The 23,636-nt window shown below is 40.7% G+C and overlaps 1 protein-coding gene across 11 annotated transcripts in view; it reads left to right on the top strand.

Annotated features, from left to right (window-relative positions):
- DLG2 (discs large MAGUK scaffold protein 2) overlaps positions 1 to 23,636 on the top strand; it is a 983,885-nt gene that overhangs the window by 80,520 nt on the left and 879,729 nt on the right. The window contains exon 1 of one of the 11 annotated variants that reach the window (XM_077174029.1): positions 9,951 to 9,993. The exons of the other annotated variants lie outside the window; for them this stretch is intronic. Within the exon in view, the coding sequence (XP_077030144.1) occupies positions 9,966 to 9,993 (28 nt within the window). The 5' untranslated portion in view covers positions 9,951 to 9,965. Of the gene's footprint in view, positions 1 to 9,950; positions 9,994 to 23,636 lie in introns of those variants that run through there. 11 annotated transcript variants of the gene reach the window in all.

The raw sequence follows: 23,636 nt of genomic DNA, 5'->3' as shown, positions 1-23,636 counted from the left end.
ATGCTGATGTGATTCCTCCCTCCAGGCTGCAGCTGCTGGAGGAATGGCAGAACATACATATGGATGGAGTATATAAGCTGCAGGCTTGATTACTCCATAGGGTTTGCACTGGTGCTTAATTATGTAAGTGAAGGGTCTGAGCAAGTGATATCCATGCAGTTCCTGACCACCTCTGCTAAGGGGTTTTAACTCTCCATGACTGCTTGACAGGAGGCTGTAGCCAGGTGGGATTCAGTCTGTTCTCCCAGATAATAAATGACAGGAAAATGAGAAAATGGCTTCAAATTGAGTCTGGGGAGGTTTAGATTGGATATTAGGGAAAAAATCTTCACCAAAAGGATTGTCAAGTACTGGAATAGGCTGTCCAGGGAAGCAGTGGAGTCACCATCATTTTTGGAGGTATGTAGATGTGGCACTTAGGCATGTGGGTTAGTGATAGTCTTGGTAGTATTAGGCTAGTTGAAGTTGATGGTATTACATTTTCCAACCTCAACAATTTTATGTTTCTAACTTATGAGAGAGGGAAGAGACCCGTTGACCCTGTCCTCACTCTATCTCTATCTACCTGTGATCATTAGTAAGACCCCTTACAGTTTTCACCTTGAGCTTTTTTCCCTAATCATCACAGTGCACTCTCCAGTGCATCTGCATACCAAATACTTGCTACCTTTTCATCTCCTCAGGATCTAAGGCTCCAGATTCATTATCCCTAATAAGGTCTTGTAAAGTAAGCAGCAGATCCTTGCATTGGAGATGGATAACAGGTGGGCCTGTGTGTGTATCACCATGATAGATGTATTGGGTGCTCTCTCTTGTCCTTTTTGCATATAAACTTCTCCAGAGACTTCACTGAATCTTCTCTAGGCTCACATCCATGCAAACAGCATGCCTCCCATTGCAAACTGTGGGGATGATTAATGGAAAACCAGCTAAGAACCATAATAAAGCTCTGTGTATCTTAGAATGGGGGCTAATTCTCAGTGTTTCAGTCAAGTGTAACACACAATTAAATCTCCCAGTCGTGCAGACCTTAAAGGAGTGGTGTTTAAAAGGAATATTAATATAGCATTAAGGAATCCAAGCTCTGTATTAAATTACAGCCATGCCAGTCTGTAGTATCCTTAATTGAGGTCACCTGTGCCAGATTTATATTGCCAGAGCTGGAGCAGGGTCTGACCTAATCTGACCAAGGTGTGATGCACATCAGTGATGTTGGTATAAAGGCAATTGGAAAAGTCATTTGAAAATAGAAAGAAATATTTCAAAAAGAGGTTTCTGAGGTGGAAATGTTGAAATAAAACTCAAAAGTCAGAAATATTATGTTTATGATCCAGGAGTGTTTTATAGTATAATAGGAAGCTGCAAATTCTTTCCTCTTAATGTTTGCAAAATTTGTGTACTTTCTAATACTTCTTTTCCACTTTAATTTAAAAATGTGTTGAGTTTGGAAAACACTGTGCACCACAGTAATATTTGAAAAATAAGGTGTATATTAAAGCTGTTTGGAAAACTTTGGCAAAGCACTCATCTTTTTTCTTTTTTTTTTCTTTAACAATTGCAACATTAGTTTTCAACATGGACTGAAATGCAAGCACAGCCTAAATAGGTGTCAGTACTTTAGATAACTGTGTAACTGCTGCTGGAGGTTTTTTCACCCCTTTTTTGATGTAAGTTTTACATAGGAAAGGATGTAAATTCAGGCTGAGCACATAATCATGCAGACAGCTCAGGGTAGGGTTTAGATTGAGATTTAATTGCCATCAGCTTTGCTTTTACTTTTTGAATCCAGTGTAAGAGAATGTGTTAATCAAAAGGAATTATAAGATAGTGAAAGTACAGAGCCAGTTTTGGCAAGCAGGTTTTTTTTTTTTTTCTCTCTAGACTGGTATAGTTAGGGAATTTGCTTTTCTAACATGGTTATTGAACATCCAGTTGTGTCTTAATCTGCTTCTGAAGCATATAAAGCAGCTGTGTTTCATTAGCTTCAAGTTATTCTGAAGGTAGAATATTTGTGAGTGGGAATACTGAATGTTCAACAAAATGTGGTGCCTGTAATTTGCTTTTTTTTTTTTCTTCTTTTTGTGTAAAATGATATTCTCGTTCTGCCTCTAGACCTTGCTGTGAAAAATGAATACATGAGACCTGTAAAAGTTGCTGTGCTTTCAAATGGGCCTTTTCTAACATCTGCTAACTGGCTGCTCTTCCTTTGCCCTTCTGCATTGTAAATTTTGAGCTTGTCTATTAAGGGAGCCTCCATGTCCTGAAAAATAGGCATATATTTCAAAGAAGCTCAGGTTTTTAAGCACAATTCCAGTGCATTGTGAGGCAGTCAGACCACAAAGCTGGCAGTGAGAGACAGTTTTGTTCACAGTGGCAGCAGCTAATGGCCATCACGGGCAGCTTGTGCTCTTTGTATCACACCTGTGAATTAACAAGGACGGGGGTGTAGGGGAACACACTCGGGGCAGGTGTGAGCAGCTGCAGCTCGGGCTCAGGGGGCGGGAGCCGAGCCGGGAGGCCGAGAGCAGCCGGCCCTTCCCCTGACAAGGGGCACCTGCGGCCCCTCAGGTGCCCGAGCGGGCCGGCCGCCCTGCGTGAAAGCCTGATAGGCAAAGCCCGGGGCTCCCTTCCTCGGGGAGACCAGCTCGGGCTCCTCTTCTGTCATCTAGTTATTGCACCAAGGTCAAGTTATTTTAGGCATCTGAATGTCTGAGACTCTGCCATGGGAGCCCTGGCAGCAGGTAAGGAATGCTGGTATGAGTGTGAGGTGCGGCTGTGAGGGGCCTCTGTGAGGGTCCCGGCTCAGGTGAGTGAGGGTGACTCCTGGGGGGCCAGTCGGGGGAGTTTCCTTAACAGGGTATATCTGCATTGTGGCTTGCAAGCTGTTGCTTAGGTGTGGAGGTACAGTGCTCGACAATTCTGTCAAAAAGAGGTGAAAAACAGCCCAGAGTGGTGTGACTGCTCCCCAAGGTTACTCAGTGTAGGGGGATAGAATATAAGAAAATAAAGATAGTGTAGAAAGCGATCACCCCTAAGGAGTTGCAGCTGGGCCAATTATCAAAGATTAGGAACAGGCCTGACTTTAACAGGCCACAGCTGTGACCAATGAGAAGAAGAGTGCTTTAAAAGAGTGGGGTGGCTGGTTGAGAGGGGAACTGGAGTTAGTGGCTACTTTGTGAAGAAGAAAGAGTCAGTGCTCTGAGAGCTGCCCACCAGAAACACCAAGAAGGTATGAAACATTTGTGATAAGGAGATAACAGTAGGGAACCCCTGCAGTAAGATGACAACAACGCAGTGCTGTTTCTACTGGGCTGCATTATCTGCAGTGCTAAGTGCTACCTGCAGTTCCCACTGTTGCTAACTCTGAGAAGGGCTTGGCTCCATCTTTTTTACACCCCCAGCAGTATTAAGTAGCTGTAGATAGCTGTGAGATTTCCCTCCTTTCTTCTACCTTTGCTTTAAACCAAGTAAATCTGGTTGCAATAGCTGCTTCTCCACGTTCCATGTCCTTCAGCCCCCGGACTATCATGATAATCTTTCCTTGATTCCCTTTAGTATGTCAATATCTTCTGTGCTGCAAATTCTGACTGGACACCTGAGTTGAAGTGAAAGTCATGAGAGAGTTATAATATTACAGCTAATGATTACTATCTTGCACCTGAGGAAAATGCATGAAAGGTAGATAATTCTTGATGGCAGAAATGTTGCCTTGGGGGTTTACTGATTTTTGTACCTTGCAGGCACTGGGAGATAAATAATGAAGAATTGAATGATGGGCTTTCAGTGAACAGTTGTGAGATTCATATCATAAAAAGGCTCATATATTTTGTTTAAATGGAGGCACTCTCATTTAGCCAGTAATTCTGAATTCTATATTAGCTATGCTTTAGACACTCAAGCACTGTCCTTCATGTTAGTGTTAAAGAGCTAAACCATGGGATGGCAGAGGGCAGGTGGTTGGGTCTTGGCTGAAGATGAGATATGAGTGAGCTATGGGTAGTGCCTGGAGAAGGAGGACAGTAATCCTGACATCTCTGCTGTAAGGCATCTTGAAAGTTCCCTTACATCACCATATGTAGAAACGCAGAGAAGTTTGGGTTGGAAGGGGTCTTAAAGATCATCCATGGGCAGGGATGCCTTCCACGCAATCAGGTTGCTTAAAGCCCCATCCAACCTGTCCATGAGCATTTCTAGGGATGTGACATCACTATTGCTTGCATCACTGTAGTATTAATCAAGCATTTGGAATGAAATGCAATTAATCTAAGTAGGCACCATGCACTGAATCATGACCGATACCCTGATTTCTAAAAAATATTTATCACAGCATCCTTACTGGCAACTGAATATGCCATGCCATAGGATGCCAATTTAATCAAATATATTGGTCCTGTAAACAGCAACTTTTACCATTTAGTGGTCAGATTTCCCCTCCCTTTCGTGAGTTATTCAAGGAAGTCTTAGGCTGCAGAATACTGGAAGTGACTGGATGCCTTTTCAGAAAACAATATCTCATTCATTCAGGCTGGCATATATACAAGGAATAACAGTTTATTGTACCTGATACATATTTGTTGGACTGAGCACAAGGATGAGATTGTGAAATATAATGTCCTGTGACATACAGCCGGTCGGGCTAAATGATCTAATGGTCTCTTTGGAATACACAAAGTGCTGAGCTGCATGCCAGAAGCCAGGTAGGCTCCTGGTGTTCCTACAAGTCTACATGGATCATCTACCCCTGCACTCTGTGGTGAAACTCCCATTTGCATCCTTCAGAGCAGGATATTGAGGCAGGAAGTTAATGCTAAAATGAAAAGTACAACCAGTTTTGTTGGGAACCTGTGGGAAGTGCTGGATAGGGATAAGGTTAAATAGGTCCAAAATGCTGCTAAAACTAGAAAGTTGGCTCTAGAGTACTTATGCTCCATTGGATCAGTACTCTTGGTTTTTCTTGTCAGCTGCCAGCTCCTGGCAGCTCTCTGGCATGGGACTGCCAGGGGGCTGCACTGCTGAGCCAGCTCCAGCGCTGCTTGGAGGGGCCTCTCCTGACATTGGTATTTGGCACTGAAGAGCATTTGCATTACGAGCTGCAGGTTCAAATTCTCACTAAGCTGATCTCTGAATATCTGTGATGCCTAAGCTTTTTATATCTTTTCATATATTTGTAGCTTTGTAGATAATGCTTGGCTGTAGCTCCAGTACTTTTCCTGCTCTTTTCCCCTAGATTTTAGAACAATAAGCTGACTTTCTAAACACATTCCTGAAATACTGTTTAGTCCTATTCTAAGTAGGGGATCTACAATAAGATGTAATAAGAAGTGGGGAAGAGAACCCCTTGCTCTAAGGGGCTGACCCAGGGGTGCATTACTGGGGCATCTAAATCTCCTATTGGATATACCTGTTTGACATCCTAATTAATTAACCTTATAAAGTTGTAGAAATTTGATTCTGGCTGTGCCCATCGGCACTGAGACACCTGGAAGCTTCCAAGTAAAAGTCTGCTTTTGACTTTATTATTCTAACACTGTTGCAAGGGTTTTTTCCCTTCTGATTATGGGCAACACCCAGCAGTATAGTTACCCCATCCTGTCCCCTCTGCTCTTGCAGCATCACTGCTGCTCCTGTGGATCCACAGGTAGGCAAGTTAGTTATAGCCAGGAAAGTATTCACTTTTGCTCCAAAAAAATAGGTCTGTGTCATCTCACCTTAGAGTTAAACCCGTGCCAAGGCTGGCACAAGGAAATCAGCAGGAATATAGGACTGTGTCTGAGAATATAAACAGTTTTCTATTTTGCAAAGGGGCAGCTGATTAGGGTAATTGTGCCATGAAACTGAATTTTCGGGGGGGAACTAGTGGTGAAATTTTGTGCAGTAAGACTTGTGGTAAAAGCACAGCTTCAGGCTGCATTCAGCTTACTTGTGACACCCAGTTTCCTGACTTCTGAGGAACATTTCAGAATTGGACTTGACTCTATTCATTAAGGTCTAGGGAAGGAGGTAGGCTATTTATTGACTTGAGCAGTTTTTTCCATTGGTGCAAATAGTTCAGACTACTCTCAGATGTACTCTGAATACGAAATTTCAGCTTTGTAAGATTAACTTCAGCTTGTGGTGGTGCAATCTCCCCTTCCTGGAGAAGGGGCTGTGACAAACTAGGAACTTTTTATCGGGGATATCTTCCTGGAAAGCTGTGGGAAGACACTGGTGGTTTCCAAACACACGTGCTGTCCTGGAAACTGCTGGGAAGAAGAGGACATGATCTTCTCTGCCCATTTTGAGGTAGAACCACACAATAGTTTAGATTGGAAGAGACCTTTGAAGGATCTGGACCAGCCCTTTCTCAAAACAGGATCAGCTTAGATCAGGTTGCTGAGGACCTTATTAGCTGGAGGTTTTGCAGCTTCTCAGGTCTCCTTTTTGAATGTTTGGCCACTGTCATGTGGATTGCATTGAGAAGCCATTTCCTGCGGTGCCTGTAGTGCTCTCAGTATTCATCTCTGAGAGAAGGCTTGGTCCTCCCTCTTTAGACTCTCCAATCTAGTTGTTGGAGGCAGCTCTGAGAGTCTCATTTAACCTTTTATTTCCAAGGCTGAAAAACCAGAATCTTTCAGTCTGTCCTTGTAAGGCAGCTTACTTCAGGGATCTTTAGAAAACAGCAAGTCAAACTTCCAATTGTCCTTTGGGGTTCAGGGAAAACCTTCAGTTTTGTTAAAGGTTTCTGATTCACACAGTACCTCTATATTCCCCGAATTAATCAGCAACACTGATTTATAGATATTTTTTTAAAAAGTATTAAATTCATAGGTTTTTTTTAAATGAAATACCCTGCCTTGTCTTGTATGCTTGTTTTTTTTTTTTTCTGGCAAGTATTTGAAAAGAAACGCTGTTTTATTCAGGATAGAGTAGCAGATACAGTATGCCAGGAAGATGAGCGTTTCTCCCATTTATGCTGTTCAGAAGACTTTGGCTGGGAAAGAAATTACTTTCAGTTTCTGTTATTTTTAATTTTTTTTTAATTTCCAAGGAAGGCTTGAGACACTGACAAGCTGAGGTGATGAGACTGCTCAGGCATGTTAGGTCTTTGCCAGCTGTTTCTTGTGCAGCTGCTGTCAGGGCTGGGCTCTGTTCTGACTCAAGTCACGGTGAAAGATAGTTCAAGTTTTGCTGTTGTTTTCCAGCTTGACAAATGTTAAAAGGTTTGACCTCATGTGACACATCAGAAATATCAGAGTAACTATTATGTTCAATTACAAATAATGCAGTTTTGTCCTCCTGAGAACACTTGATAAGCCATTCTCTCCAGATTTGTTCATACTGGCTTGAGTACCTCTGGCTAAGAGCATTTTACCTGCTTCCAGGGCTTGTACATGCAAACATTTATTTTCTTGGATCTCTGTTGCATCAGCACCAGCCCCCTTCCCCTTTGTCTATTTTTTACTGTATTTTATATTCCTTGGAGATGGAATACATGGTGCTGCAGTGGAGTGGTGAATTGACACCTAATCCACAGGTTAACTGAGAATTTTTGCCACTGCTTTTCCTTACTGTTTGGCGAGATAAATATTGTGGATGCTAATATTGTTTGAACTGGGCACAAGGTAACTGCAAAACCAGTTGCTATCCATCCTCCTTTGGGTTTGTTAGGGGTTTTTCAGCCTTTTAGATGGAAGCATATGTTTATCTGCATATAGAAAGGTAACATCTTGTACAGAAAGGTAACATCTTACTTAAACAGATAATTAATCATTTATGAACTATTAGAGAGCATCCAGAAAATGGCCATGAGGATCAGGAAGGGCCTTGAGGGGAAGGCCTATGAGGAGTGACTGAGGGCTCTTGGTCTGTTGAGACTGAAGGGAGACCTCATTGCAGTCTGCAGATTCCTCGTGAGGGGAGGAGGAGGAGGAGCAGGCACTGATCTCTCTCTGTGGTGACCAGTGGCAGGAGGTGAGAGTGGCCTGAAGTTGTTTCAGGAGAGGTTTAGGTTGGATAGTAGGAATGAAATAAACAGGGGGCAGGAGACTTTTTTCCTTTTGAATGCCTTTATTAAAAGTGATCAGCTCTGGGGGGGAGAACCAACGGGTCTGCATGCTGCTGCTGCTCCTGGAGTGCAGCTCTGTCCATTGGTCTGTGCGCAGAGCTGGGGATTCCAACCTCACTACAGCATCGGAAAAACCCCTTGTTCTCTTTTTTGGTTGGACTTCCAGGGTCCTGGCTCTAGCCAAGGTCCTTCCGTGGCTAGGGCGAGGAGCAAAAAAGGGTCTCAGCATCTCTGCAGGCTCTGGACTTTATTCCTCACGTCCAGACATCACTTCAATCTCTTAATTCTGTGTTGGCTCGTTGTTTTTGGGTCTTTTGTTAGGTTTGGTGGGGTGGCTTTCCCGTGGCATGCTGGCTCTGAGGTAATTTGCATGCCCTCCGATGTCCCCTTCCCCCCATGTCCCCTCCTTTCACTGTCCAAGAAGGGTCATTCACCTGGCAGCAGGCGGGGTGATACTGACAAAAGGAGTAGTAAATGAAAACACTGGTGATTACAATAACAAACAGTTGTTAGAACTCCACCCTGGCAGCAACTGGTCCAACCTATTCACTCTGCAGCCTTTTGAAAAAATTGGCAGCTTTTTCTACTTATAACAGGAAAAACTTCTTCAGCCAAGTGTGGTTGGTCACTGGAACAGGCTCTCCAGAGAAGTGCTCACAGCTCCAGCCTGACAGAGTTCAGAAAGTGTGTGGACAGCACCTCAAGTAACATGGTGTGGTTCTTAAGGCTGTCCTGTGCAGAGCCAGCAGTTGAACTCTGACTTGATCCTTGTAAGTCCCTTCCAGCTCAGGAAATTCTACAATTTTGTGTGTGATAGGGGCTCTAATGAGTTGAGGTACATTTCAGATGCACAGCTGAGGCTCTTTGCAGTCATCCCTGGCCATACATGTTGACTTCGGCAGTTGTTGATCCCTTGCTGGGCTTGTTTTTCTTGGTGAGCTAAGGAAAAGTAACTCCCCCCACTAAAGCGTCTCATTTTATGCCAAATTAATGAGTTGAAGTACATCAGAAAAATGCCTGACAAGCATGAAAGCTGGTGCAAGGAATGAAGCTGGAAGAGGTGTCTGGTGTGAGTGAAAAGAGGTGTATGGGAAGATGGAGAAGCACTATCTACTCCTTTGGGTAGCAGCAAGCTCTCAGATAAGCTTGAACTCAAACTTTGGCCAAGCAAAACTGACCTCTCTTTTTCTGTTTTGCCAGGTTTCTGCCTTGAACAGGCCAAAAAATTGATATGTGCATGAAGTTTGCAGATTCACAGAGGCACAAATGATTGAGTTTTATTAGTTGTTTTTTAGCAATATTCATGTATATTCCCTTTTTTTTTACAAAACCTCTGAAGACACCTTCACACTTCCCCTGCAACCACACCCACAGGCAATACTCTTGCTGTGCATTATTGATGTATTATGTAGGATCTTCCCATAGCAAATGTCAGTATTAATATTTGAACAGCAATCCATCATTTCTCTCCAACAAATAAAGCACAAATGATCTCATTCTGATCTTGCTTGCCCTGGGATAAAGCAGAAGTCATTTCACTGGATACAAGCATTACACCAGTGTAAAATTGCGGTGGTAGATGAAAAACTGGCAATGACAAAGAATTAAAATAAAAAAGCACCAGCTCATCCTTTGAATTGTGGAATATTAAAAGAATCTATTGTTGACACACAGTTTTTAGCTGATGAGTGTGCAGCCTTGGTGGCCCCTGCCCCTGTCAGTGTGACACATGTTTGAGAGGGTCCTGCTCTGTCTGTGCACTGGATTAGGAATCAGCTGTCAGCAAGGAGCGTTTTGCAGCGTGAGAGGTTCCTGGGTGTGATGGTGCGCACGACTGGCAGCCCTGGGGATTAAGCTGCTGGTAACAAGCATTTGTATTTACCAGTCTGGTTAACTTCAGATCAGCCTTCTAACCATTTCCATGGAAACAAGGGAAGTTTTGGTTCACTGTAAGTGGCTTAATTTACTTTCTAACTGTATTAAAAATAGAATGCTAAACGGACGTAAAACTAACTCTGGAACATACTTTTTATAATATGATTTTAATCAGCCATGACATTTAGGGATTGTTTTTCCATACTTCCTGCCTGCAGTTATGGGTGAAGCTTTAATTGAGCAGTTGCTCCATGAATCTGCAACAGCTTGAAGAGAATAAGTCTCTCCATGAAAAGAGAGAGAAAGGAACTGTGGATGGTCGAGGATCTTAAATCTTTGGTTTTGGTAGAAAAAAATTTAATGCCTTTGTGTGGTTTCCTCTTTTTTTTTCTATGAGCCATGAAACTGGAGAGATAGGAATGTGCTGGGAACTTCTTACATATGTATTATTTTACTGGAATATTATGTGTAAATTTTGATATGACAGAATAGTCACTCGTCTAGTCAAAGAGAAACATGACATACTGATGTAACATAGAGAAATGCACCAAAACTGTATTTTCCTCTAGCATTGGCATCCTCAAAGTCACTTTATAGGAGGCTATTTGCAAGTAAGTTCTTTCCTGAATTTCTACGAAAAGCTCATATTTCCATTCAAATTAGAGGTGCATCAGGCTGGAAACATCCTCAACGTGTAAAACAACAATTGCAGGCTGCCTTAGATGGGTGATTTTCTTGCTCAAAATGCCTGTCAGGGTGTAGGCACCCATGGCCAAAGTGTGTGGATGTCCAGTAAAAGTAATTCTTACTCCCGGGATACTGATAATTGGTAAATGTGTGAACTGCTTGAAAGAAAGCCCAGCTTTAATTATGCATGAATACCGATCAGTCTAGAAATCAATTTGGCTGACTCACAGTCAAAATTTAGCCTTATTCTCTGAATTTCAATAACTGAGTTTTTATCTCAAGTTATATTCTGTGAGTAGTTGGAGGCAGCAGGGAAATTGGCTTTGATGTTTATCTGAGCATTGGAAATGAGTATTGCCTTGCATCTAAAACATCAGGGAGATGATGTTCCTTCCCTCCATGCTATGGAGCTGACAGTGCTATTCATACTAATGCCCAAGTCCTCACTGGGCACTTGTGCATTTGCCAAGTGATAAGGTCACTGTTTTCCATATGGGACACTGAGAGAAAGAAATACTTTATAGTTTTTTCAATGTCACAAAGGCTTTTTGCAGTTGAGGGAATGAAACTTAAGTTGATCTCAGACTTAACTTTTCACACTTTTCCCATTGCTCATCCCTTTTGTCCATGACAGATGAGCTCTGTCTAACAGGTCTACCTAAAGGAGCAACAAAATGTCCCATACTAAATTCCAGGAATGTTCTGATGATAAACCATAACTAAGAAATTCTATTTCCATAGAAAATACAGTCAGCCTCACTTATTAAAACATGTTGTAACAGGTGGCTGGGGTTCCAGCTCCTTTCCATACCTCCCTGGCCAGGAATGTGTGCAGCTGACTGGAAGCAGCTGTGTGTGAGCTCCCTGAGCTGACAACAGCTCTGTGAATGGCTTTAATCCATAGCAGCAGTGGTTGGAGAAATGCAAAGACAACGTGGCTGAAATACTCTCCTCAGTAACTGGATAATTTGGGGGAAAACCATGTGGATGCTTTGATAGCATGATGGTATGTTTTAAGGCAGAAAACCTGAGAAGGCTGGCCTCTGATCCTGCTGACATGTGCTTAAAAGTGAGCATGGAGAGTAAGGCTTTCAAATATTGTGAGATTTTACATCAACTCTTCTCCAGCTACTGGAGTCCAAGGAAACAGAGAACAAATGTTAAGCTTCATATGAGAAGGAAGGTAGGATGCTTGTTTTTGTGCAAAGAAAAGGTTTGTAAATGGGAGTGCAGTGTAGGAAAAAACCAAAGAAATCAGAAATATGTATTATGAAATGACACTGTGAGTATCCCCGGATGGTACCTTTGATGTGTTTTAAAAGACAAAACTTACAGGCTGAGACCTGTATGTTTATTAAAAAAAAATTAATAAAAAATTCTTTTCCTCTCTCACCACAAAATGTAATTTCTCTTTTTTAACCTGTGTTGCTATAGTGACTTGTTTCTCTGTTAAATCTTCCTTATATCCTTACAAACTGAGGTCCTAAGCCTTCCCTGATAAGTGTGTGGGCTGGAGACAGAATGAAAATGATTTTCCGCATACTGCAGTCATTTGAGTAGTGTTGCTGACGTAAAGGAGACAGATTGTAAGCTTTCATGATTAAATTGTATCAGGAGCAAAGCAAGCTGTGGAGACACTCTGGGTGGGACAACAGAACACTGAAAAGTTATAGTGGTCCTCAAATGGTTTGGAAATAGAACAACTGGGGAAGGTTTAAAATGTGCAGGTTTTTCTGTGTCAACAACAGGTGTGAGCAGAACACAAGTCTGTCAGGAGGTAGCTTTGTTCTTGATAATGGATTTTGGAGGCTCTTGCAATTTCAATAATATCCAGATCTCTCAGGCAGAAACTGGTATTAAATAGAAATCTGAAGTATGTTAAGCTCCAAGGACAATGATACTGTCATTTTAAGAAGGATTTTCTTACTCCTAGCACAGGCCATGAGGCGACAACAGCAGCATTAGATGTGAAGGCTTTTCCATATGGGCAGCAGGCAAACTTGCAGTCTATCCAGTGAAGAGATAGAGCTTCTGTTAGCTTGACACAGGTGAATGTGCAAACACAGTGGAATGATGAAAAAAGAGCCAAGACTGCTACAGAGGTTCACAAAGAGCAGAGGTGTGCAAAGAGCAGCTGGGTTTGAAAACTTCCAGCCTGACTCTAGGTGTCTGTAGTATTTAGAGGGCTTTGTAGAGTCCAGTGGCAGCAGGGGAAGCTGGATGGGGAGATGAGAATGATGGTGAGGTCTGCTTGTCCTTGTCCTCTCATGGTTCTGGGCAGTGCTGTGGAGCACCATCCACCAGCTCCTTAGAGTCCTTCAGGAAAAAGGAGGTGCTTTATCCAGAGTCTGCACTCTGATCTCCTGCCAGTCCATTTTTGACCTTTAATCTGAAGTTTTGTATTTTTTTTTTGTTTCCCTTTGTTGTTTCTACCAGTATTAATTATTCTTTCTGCTCACAGTTTGTTTTATATTTAGCCTTCAAAGAAGGACTTGCAGGTTTTTCCCCATGAGGAAAGTGCCCACCTGATTTGCTAGGCATTTGTAACCAAGCACGGTACTGGTTAGTCCTCATTGCAAATCAAATCAGATCATCCACAAATCAATAGAAGACTGAAACATCTCTCTTTTCTAAATCGTGTCTGGGATTTTGTCTGCTAAAGGAATTAATTTCTGATGGCAATTATTGTTCCACTTAAAAATAATTAGCTTTATCTTGTACTTAGAAAATATAAATTAGGTGGCTGTCTTTGACTTGATATTCTCAGGAGCACAGGGAAGCTGAACTCACTTGTATTGAGAAGGTTTCTGATTTATTAGCTTAAAAGCTGCTTCTGTAATCTGTCTAGGAATGTCTGGGGAAAAATAACAATTTATGCCTTTGGAAAACCCTATATTTCATTTTCTAACAAAAAGCATCCTTTAATTCTAACAGATCATAAGCATGAATTTCACAAGCAGGGAACCCAATGCTTTATTTCCTTTTTTATTTCATTTAAAAAGGCTTTTTGTTGTTTGCCCCTATTTGCTGTCATCAAGTGGAAGCACATCTCTTCCAATTCATTACTCCCAGTATGAAACACACTCAATTGTACAGGTCCCTGAGTAGGTACAAAGTAAGCTATTACAAAAGGTAAAAGTCGTGTTCAGCTTCTAAGACTTTAAAATGTGTTTAAATGTTTTGAGACCTTCTTTAACACAGGAGTAACCTCTGGCAAAATTTATTAACCTTTGATATCAATTTCTCATTTGATTTTTATTTCTCTTCTAAGTTATCAGTTTCTAATTCAATTTTTCAATTTGAACCTCTGAAATAGAAATTTGTGGGCAGACTCTTTGCTGATGCAAACTGACTTGTGTTAGTTGCCAGCATCTGAGAATCTGACTTCTTACATCTTTTGTAGATTTTTCCCAATAGAGTTTTTTTTCGTTCTAGAATTTTATTTTCAGTTGCATTAGTAACAACTGGCATTAGCTTTATCTTTCTATGAGAGGCAATTGGTAGCTGTGAATGCAGATGTGAACAAGCAAAATATTATTCACTTCAGCTGAGCTACCTCTGTTTTTAGCATGGCACAGTGTCAGTGGAGAGTCCAAAAAATTATTTAGGTTTAACATTAATGAGCTGATGCTGTGGATTACCTCACAGCTGAGGGCTTTTCAGACAATATTAGGAAGCTCCTACCTTCCCCACTTGTGTTTGAAAATCCTATAAAGCAAAACAGTCCATCCTTCTTGACTCTGAAAAATGGAGTAATGCCAAGAAACAGTGAGCTAAGACAAATCTGACAAATATGGAAAATCTTCTCACTGGAGGTCTGCCTGTAGTAACCATTAATCCTAATTGTCTCTGCTGTCAGGAGTGGATCAGCGTCCCTTTAAAAGCCATGACAATACTCAGAAAAGTTGTCTGGGGGAGGAAATCAGCTGACAACTCTTCTTCTTCGTGGTGCCACATTTTGTATGGTGAATCATATCTGCCAATGCCAGTATCTTTTTGTTTTAATGGTCCTGCTTAGCTGGAAGCACTTTGAGAGAGGTTTCCATGTACTGTTAGGGGAATATTTTACTGAGGGTCGGGTGTGAGGATGAGCGTTGCATCTGCAAATGGACCTTGATGGCATCACTGATCCTGTTGCTCCTAGAGCCTTTACACCTGGAGTCACCATGGAAGGGATGCAGTCTCACTCAGACTGTGTGCTGAGTTTCAGGGCTGACTTTAAAACCAGTGGTACAGAGTTGAGAAAAACAAAATGAAGAACAAAGATGAAAGAGCTGAAGGAATAGGTCAAGTGATCCAGCACCAGCCACTAACTACAGCCCATGAAGTTTTGCAGAATTTTGCTGGGTAAGCCTGAGATGGAGTGAAAAATGGAATAAAATCGACAAGGAGAAAGCCCAAAGGGTTAGAGAAGATCATGTTTTAGGGGAGAAATGAAAACTCAGATAGGGAATATGTAAGAAACCCAATTTTGTAATATTATGTCCAATATAGCACTTGAGGTTTCTTTTTGGAGAAAAGTGATGTTGTAGCATAGCTGGCAGTTGCAGAACAAGAGTAGGTGTTCTGTGTGACACAACACCACTGGAGCTGCAGTCTTTAGTGAGGATTTTGGTTTCTCTGACATGAAGTAGAGCCTGAATCAACTGTTCTGTGGCAGGCCTGTCCCTTGCAGTGTAGGCTAACCCTGGAGCAATTGAGACAGAGTGACTTTTGCCAGTGACAGAAGAATTTGCCCCCTATAGTCACTCTACAAATTCAGAACTGAAAGTTTTTAACTTAAAACACATTTTCCCTGTTGCAGTTAGGAGAAGGGAGATGAGTCTCTCCTTCAAGCTGGAGGCCTGGTTTTGTTCAACAGTAGGTTTAAATTAACCTCATTATAAGTGGGAGCTTGATGGCTTTTTTAGTGCAGACATTTGTCTGTTTAGTTAAGATGGCTTCTTCTGTTCAACTGCTGCTAATTAGCATCCATCATTAACTGGTCCAGAGCTTGCAGCCCTATTCATTGAAATGATTTTTAATGGGAACTGCACCCATTGCAGCATTGGGTTAAATGTTAGTTTAATGAGGGTGTGTTCTTTATTTCACTGTAACTGAAGCTCTGTTTGTCTGTTTGAAATAGGTAAAGGTTTCTTTACCTTTTCACTAAATAATTTGCTGAAACTGTGATCCTGAGTATGTTCAATTAACAGAAAGCCCATAAACACTAAAGAAATCCATTATGGAAGTAATAGACAAATAGGAGAATAATCTTTCAAATTAAGTTAGGTGTGAGCAAACTATTTAGCTTTTAGAGCTGATTTCTTCTAAAAGGTGCCATTTCCACAGCTCTGGAAAATGAAATCTTTATCCACTGAGGCAATGCAGCACAGAGCAGCAGCTCTGCAACTGTGACAGCCTGTGGCTTTGAATGACACCTTGCAGATTGAACCAGGGAGCTCCAGAGTGGAAAGCAGGGTTGCTGCCACATGAGCAGAAGACATTGCCAGCTTTTCTTGCCCGACTTCCAAGTGCAGAAGCACTGAATGAGGGAAGCTCTCAGTGTTCCTCTTGATGAAGATGAGCCTTACCTTGGGGGTGTGCTCCTTGGAGAGGAGGGGGAGGGCCACTTTGATCAGTGTTTATATAAGGAGTCCCAGCAAATGTGGGCATATGGCAACTGTCCAGTAACACTTATCCAGCCTTAGGACCATAATCCCAATAATTCTTCTCCATCTGCACACTTCCTAGGACTTACATAAGTAGGAAATTGTAAGTGCGTGCAGCCAAAAATATGAAAGAATACAGAACAGATGAAGTGAGAGATTTTGTCTTAAAATAAAACTTTCTCTTCTGATTCTGATTTAGACTTTCTTCAGTCCAACTGTCATCCCTTCCCTGCCTTCAGCAAAGGCTGCAGGGGCTCACACCAAGCCAAGTCTCTCTGTATGTGCCTCTGCCCTCATTGACCTTCAGCTGCTTTTGATGCCATTGACCATACCTTTTTCCCAGGATGTTCTTCCTCTTCAGGGATTTCAACACCTTTTGAATCAATTTTTTTGTGATCTTGTCTTATTTGGAATCACATTTGTCACATTTTTGTCCCATTTTGAATCACATTTTGTCATCTTCCTACCCTTCTATGTCTTTCTATGAGAATGCTGCAAAGACCTACCCTTGATTTTTCTTTACTCCTTTTAACTTGTTCCTGGGTACTGTTGTCTACAAATACAAATTTATCTTACCATGTCTATGTTGATGGGACACAGACTTGTCTGGATAATCCAGGCCATTTTTATTCTGTCCAAACAGTGGTCAGGGGGTGTTTTTCTGACAGGTCTGACATCTGGAGATCAGTTTCAGCCACCTCTGACACATGATTCTCAATAATTGATAGAGTATAGAACCATAGAACTGTTAGGAAATGGCCTCTAAAGTCATAGAGTCAAACTATTAACTCAGCACTGCAGAATCCACTGTAAAACCACATCCCCAAGTGCCACATCCACAGGTCATTTGAACACTTCCAGGTATTACCATTACTTCCTTGTTTCAATGACTGACTATGTTTTCAGTGAAGAATTTTTTCCTAATATCTAGTCTAAACTTCCACTGCAGCTTGGGGCATTTTTTTCTTGTGTGATTGACTCCTACCTGGCTACAGACTCCTTTCAGGTGGTTCTAGAGAGTGATGATGTCTCCACTGAGCCTCCTTTTCTTCTCTTTATTCAGAGAAGAACATTTTCCATTGCTGTCACTTTTGATCTCCTTTTGAGGCCAAAATCATGAAGGTGAGCTTTCTTACACCCAGTTTGGTCAGATCTTGAAAAGCCTTCTGCATACTCCCTTCTCAGTATGTGGTCTTTTTTTGACTGTAACATCACTAAAAGTCTTACCCAGGCTCTTACTCCTGGCATCTCACTCAAGGTAATATTCTCTTCTCCAGTCTTCTCCCATTGAAATGAAGTCAGAATTTACATGCAGAGGCATTGTCCTATCCCAGTACATTGACAACATCACCTCTTTCCTGCAGTGTTCCATTAGTTCCTCTGTCTTTGTTTATACAGCATAATCTTGTGTTCATTGTGAACAACCTTCTTGTCTCATCCCCACATGCTTTGTCTTCTCATGTTTGTTTTAAATGTCAGCTCTTATCTTTGATGTGCTGATGATACCAGATCCCTTCCTCTTGTTGCTACATCTTCAACTCATCACCTTTCCGAAGCTTCCCCTCACGTGTGGAAGGAGCTCTCTGAAACAGCAGCAAAGCAACTTTCAAGTCATTTTAGAAGTACTTTTTTTCCTGTGATGCCTTACAGAAACCTTGACAAGCTGATAGTGTGCCAAGGCAGATCTTTTTCATGCTGACTGATAGTTCTTGTATTCCCTGGCTGCCTGGGAGCCTCAGATGTCTTCTGTTTCAAACAGGGATGTTTTTGAGTCCCCTGTCTCAGCAGGGCCCTGGCACGTGATCTGAGGGACACAATAATAAACAGTGCTTCGTTCTGGGCACAGATGAGGAACTATCTCAAGCTTGTGCTACTGTGTCTCTCTCCTTTCCCCCTCTGCCCCGACCTTACTGCATTTCTGTTCATCTCAGTTTCATAATATTGGTCATATAAACAAGGCAAGGCTACATCTCCTAGAAACTAGTTAGTTGGAGATCACCTACTATCATTTAGGTGATAATGGTATCACTAAAATAAAGAATATAATTTATTTGGTAACTGTTTGCCGTGGTTTCAGTTGGACCCAAAGAAGGTAGAAAATAGGTTTTGTGCATGGATGAGGAAGTCTTCATGGCTTAACTGCTTGCAGCAAGTGACTTGTGAGGGACTGGTTCTTGCAGAGGTGGTTTCACAAGGGCCTTCATGTGCTTGTTCTCCAGATGTGGAAAAATATGACCTGAGCACTGGGGACATTCTGTGCAGCTTGAAAGAGAAGCTCTTTTCAGGAGGTCTGTGGTTGTTCCCAAAAAACCAGAAGAGCAGGAGCATGAGGCAGGTAGAAAATATGTGCCTTGAAAGGTTGATTGCAGAACTAAAAACTCTGTTTCGTTATAGAAGGATATAATAAATATAGAAACCCTGTGTTTTGTCTTAGGTGCAATTTAAACACTTTTTCCCCCCTTAGGTAGCTGTAGCCAGTGATGAATCTGTTCATGGGAGTCTCCTGGCAGCAGATGCCCCCCATTTCATGGCAAACACCCTCAGCTTCACAGTGTGCTCACAGTGTTTGTCCAGGACAGGAAGGTGGTGCTGTAGCTGGGGGTTCCTCATGATGGTGCTGGTCATCAAAGGTCTGAGGCTCAGTGTCAGGATGTCATGTTTCTAACAAAAACCCTTTCAGATGGTTTTGTTTTATAGATGATGCGAAAGGAGGGAGGCTTGATTAAAATGTTTGAACAAAAAAATAGATGCAAAAATCTCTGAAATTGTTAAAGAAATAGAGCACATGATTTCTGACTGAAGTCAGTGGGGAAGAATCAAAAATTCAAAGTCAAAGGAAAGTGCTATTAAAACTGAACTAGAAGTCCCCTTGCTTATTTATAGTTAAGTCATCTCTTCTTTTTACCTCCAGAGTGACAAAGCCATTTGTGTTTTATTGACCAGTGTGTCTTGATCTGCCTGATGACATTTCCCAAGATTAATGTGTCTGTTTCTCAACAATGCATATTCTTCATGATGCATCACAATTAACCACTGCTACTTGGTATGACAAGGAGGGACTCTTTTTATCTGCATCTGCATGACTTCTATCTGCATTTCAAATGACAAGTAAACAGACACTTCTCTCATTTACCTTTTTGAAATGAAAAAAATTTGAAATTCATGCTTAGGTTCCCATAAGATGCAGAACATTTTGCAGGGCAAATTTGTTTGGAAATATAAAAAGTAATAAAGCATTAACCAAACCCCACAATGTATAAGATATAGAACGCACAAGCATATCCTATTATTTTAATACTTGACTTTATAGCTTTTATTTATTTGTTTCTGTAGAAACATCAAATTAATATTCATAAGCTCGCTTTAGTGCATTTGTTTGTTTTCAGTATAAATTACCAGGCTAACACTGTTGTTCAGGTTTGCCAAAGTGTGTTTTTTAAACTCAGTGGAGTTTCACGTTTTGACCCAGTTTTTCAGGGATGTACTTCTATGCTTAACTTGAAATTGTGAGTGATCCATTTGTCTTTAACATGACTCTTCACATGTGTCAAGTTAAACTTGTGGGCATTTGCCTGAAGCCACTGAGTTTTTGCCATAATAAATTTACAGACGTCTAAGAAACAGCTTCAGTTAGAATTTTTTTACTGCTTTATTATTGGCTTATGTTCACCTACTGAGGTTAAATACAGATTCAAATTTATCTCATAATTGTTTTAATAATTTAAGCTCAATTTCATATTTTCAGATAGCATGCAACATTTGATTTTTGACTCAATCAAGTGTTTGGTTCCTTTAAGGAGATTGCCAGCAGAAGCAGTGACCAGACATAGAAGTGGCCTTGTGCTATTTTCTGAAAGTGTTTTGGATAAAGATTTCTCCACTCATGTAGTGGAGACATCCAATAGCTCATAAGTTTAAGAAATCCTTTGAGCTTAATTTTGCTAAATTAGTTTCTTGCTTTCTTCTTGGTTTCCTCCCATATATTTTCTACTGCTCTTGGTAATTTTATCTGCTTCTGGTCTTTATAAGGTCACTTGCTGACAGCCACTTTTCTCCAGGGAGTATTTCAGCTGAACCTTGGTATTCTGAATGTGTGTAATGTATCTGAGTATTATACTCTTAGTCACAATAAAAACCAACAAAATGTCACAGCTGGTATATCTTTAATAGGCAAGAACATGGCTTCATTGTAGGAGGTACAATGAAGTCTTCTGCTTCATGCACATTTGCAATAAGAAAAGCTGACAGGATGTGAGAATTCCTAAAGAATAGGATGGTAAACAGCACAAAGGTTTTTGTAAAGCCTTTTACATAAATCAGTTGGTGAAACCTATTTAAATACTACTCAGGTCTGGCCATTTTATTGCAAAAATGAGATATCAGAGCTCATGGAGTATCACATTGCTGAATGAGGTGAAACCTTCTGATATGAATAGGGACTGAATGAGTTGAGATTTTTCATTTAGAGATGAGATGGAAGTGAAATAAATGAGAGGATCCAAAACCTCAAGAAAGAAGTTAGATTCTTTTTCCTTTTGGCATGAAATAGGCTACCTACTTTGCATACTTGAGAACTGAAAATTATGAAACAATTCAAGTATTTTTTTAAATACATAATGGAAAGTGGCCACAGTAATGCCAAATAAAGTAAACAGAAAAAGAGATTGCATATTTTATGTATGCATCAAAAATCTCCAGAGCTATTATTGAGGGAAATGATGTGAAATTTCACGCCTTGTGGCTTGAGCCTGCCACAAGCAGACACAAGGATGGGGACAGGCTGTGCCCCATCTGCCTATCAAGAATTTCTCTGCCTTCTCCCTAGTGAGTCTCTGACTGCTCACAGTCAGATCCTGCAGTGTCAGGACTGGGTGGTCTGATAGTTTATTGAAGTCCTTGGGAATGATTAAGCAAGAAATCCTTAATGTGATGTGCAGCTCCTTTAATTGAGTGCTTAAATTTGTTCTCCTGTGGTATAAATTAATAAAGGAAGTGTATATAAATTATTTATTATTTTTGAGTGGGTGTCAGGACAGTAAGCTTCTTCAGATAAACAGAAACAAACAATGGTCTTAAACTTTCAGTGCAATAAATTCACTTACTGCTTTATTTAACCAAATATTAAACTCAGAAAAAAATATTCTAAAATAAACACTGAACTTATTTGATCTATATTTTCTGTCTCTGAGAAGTGAGCTTAGAGCTTGAATACAAGAACTTAATCAAGAGCTCCTGAATCTCAGTTCCACCTCTGCTTTTTTTTTATGAATCTTTTTTGAAGCAAATTGCTTAATCTTTAGGCCTGTCTCCACATGGCTTGTACTTCTGAGGTCCAGAATCAGACATTGCTTTTTAATTTCAGTGTGCCACGGTTCTTTTTTTAAAAAGCATCCTTTAAAGCGATTCTGATAGCTTTTTCCACAAAGGATTAGATTGTGGATGATCGGGGTTCAAGGTAATGTGCACATATTTTTGCAATGTACTGCAAGTCAGAACAATTAATATTGTGACCTATTATTTATCATTAGTGCATCTGGTATGCCAGGTTCATAATTTAGTATGTTAAGCCTTTTTCATCCTTATATGTACAGGTAAAGATGGAGATTTTCATATTTTCTAGTAGTGTTGTTTCTATATAGTGGAAATAGTCATTCCAACTCAGTGCATGAAAATTTCTGGTATAGATGAACATCTTAATATCTACCTAGATCAGCAATTTCTTGAATTATCATAATGGCATATATTATCATATTGCTCTCCTTTTTTCCCCAAGTTTCATATCAATTAAATATTACTTATTAAAATGTCATCTACAGCAAGAAGTTCTCTCAGTATTCTTAAAGAATTATGGTTATAATTTATTTAAATAAGGTGTCAATATCTAGCATTATTTTTGACAAACTTCATCTTGTACTGTAGCATTGGCAGACAAAAGCACCTGTGACAGGAAAGTTTTCTTGGCCATGCGTACATTAGTCTCAGGTGTTTGTTCCACTTGTTGGCATCTAGGTCTGAGCACTGCAGGGTCATTCCTAGGGACATTTGTGATGGGTAATTGAGTTTCATGATGGAATGGTTTGTGTTGGAAGGGACCTTAAAGGTCATCTCATCCAACCTTTTTGCCATGGGCAGGGACACCTTCCATTAGACCAGACTGTGTAGGCCCTCATCCAAGCCAGCTCTGAACCCTGCCAGGGATGGAGCATCATCCTTATCCTGTATTCTGTTGACAGCTTTCCAATACTATTCAAGACATGATAGAATTGATTTTCTACCCTCATAGGCTTCTGTCTTACAGCCTAAGCTCTCATAATGAGTCCGAGCATTTGCTGTTTTCAGCCCTTGAATCAATATGCTCTTTCCCTGAAAAAAATACCAACCATATCTCTTCAAGATTCTCCTTTATCCTTAAGTCAAGATCCTATAAACTACAATGAGAATCTTTTATCCACAGCCTAATCTGTGGTTATTTGTGTGGTGTGCGAGTATGTCTTCTCTTCAGCCTGTTTCAGCTATTGCATTAAACTTCTCTGCCATGCTCAACTAATCAGAAAAAAAAAACCTCATTATGGGCACATAGGGTGCAAAAGCCTCTTCAATAAGGCCATAGTAAAATTTGATTATTTTTTAATATATTTCAGCTTCTGTTTCTCAAAAATATAGGAAGTCTTTCCAAAGGCAACAGATAGAGCTTAGAACTGGTTTTCTGTTTGTTTTGATTGAGCCCTCCACACTGGTTTTGCGAATTCCTTCTATTTGAGTCTGCAGATTCCTCTGGAAAGATTTTTCAAATTCTGTCCATTTTGTCTTCTCATCCTTCCAGAACCTGCAGTTGGGTTTACTTGTGGTCTGAAATCCTGGAAATGTTCTCTCTTTTTGTCCTGGAGTTTGAATAAGGAATTACTCACATCTCCTCCTCCCTCTGTTTGGAGCTCTTATTCCCAGTTCAATCTGATCTCCAGAATCAGGAATATCACAAGTCTCTAAAACTGTACGTTTGTCTCAACAGTATCAAATCCGTTATAAATTATCCAGCTCTTTCCTCTGAGTTCTGTTATAAAATGTATCTCAATAGCTTCATTTGTGTTAAGGAGCTCAATATTCGTGTTTGTGCTGCACATTCTGATAAATGATTTTTTCCTGCCTCAGTTCATAGGCTGATGTACAAATCTAGTGCATCTGTGACTGAAGTAATCCAAAGAAAATCTGCCTGTTCTTATCTGTGCTTGCCAAACTCTCATTTTAACTTTTTTCTGTTTCCTTCTGCTTCTCTGGAGAGCTCTAGTTGCTCAGGAGTTTTTATTGCATCTTTTCTTATGAAACACTTGTCTTACACGCATTGTTTAATTTCTGTGGCCCCCAGTGCCAGGTTGTTGGGG

Source organism: Agelaius phoeniceus, chromosome 2 (genome assembly GCF_051311805.1).
Source record: "Agelaius phoeniceus isolate bAgePho1 chromosome 2, bAgePho1.hap1, whole genome shotgun sequence".
In the NCBI taxonomy this organism is placed as follows: domain Eukaryota; kingdom Metazoa; phylum Chordata; class Aves; order Passeriformes; family Icteridae; genus Agelaius; species Agelaius phoeniceus.
Note: the sequence above shows the minus strand (reverse complement) of the source record. Positions and strands in the feature narration are given on the sequence as shown.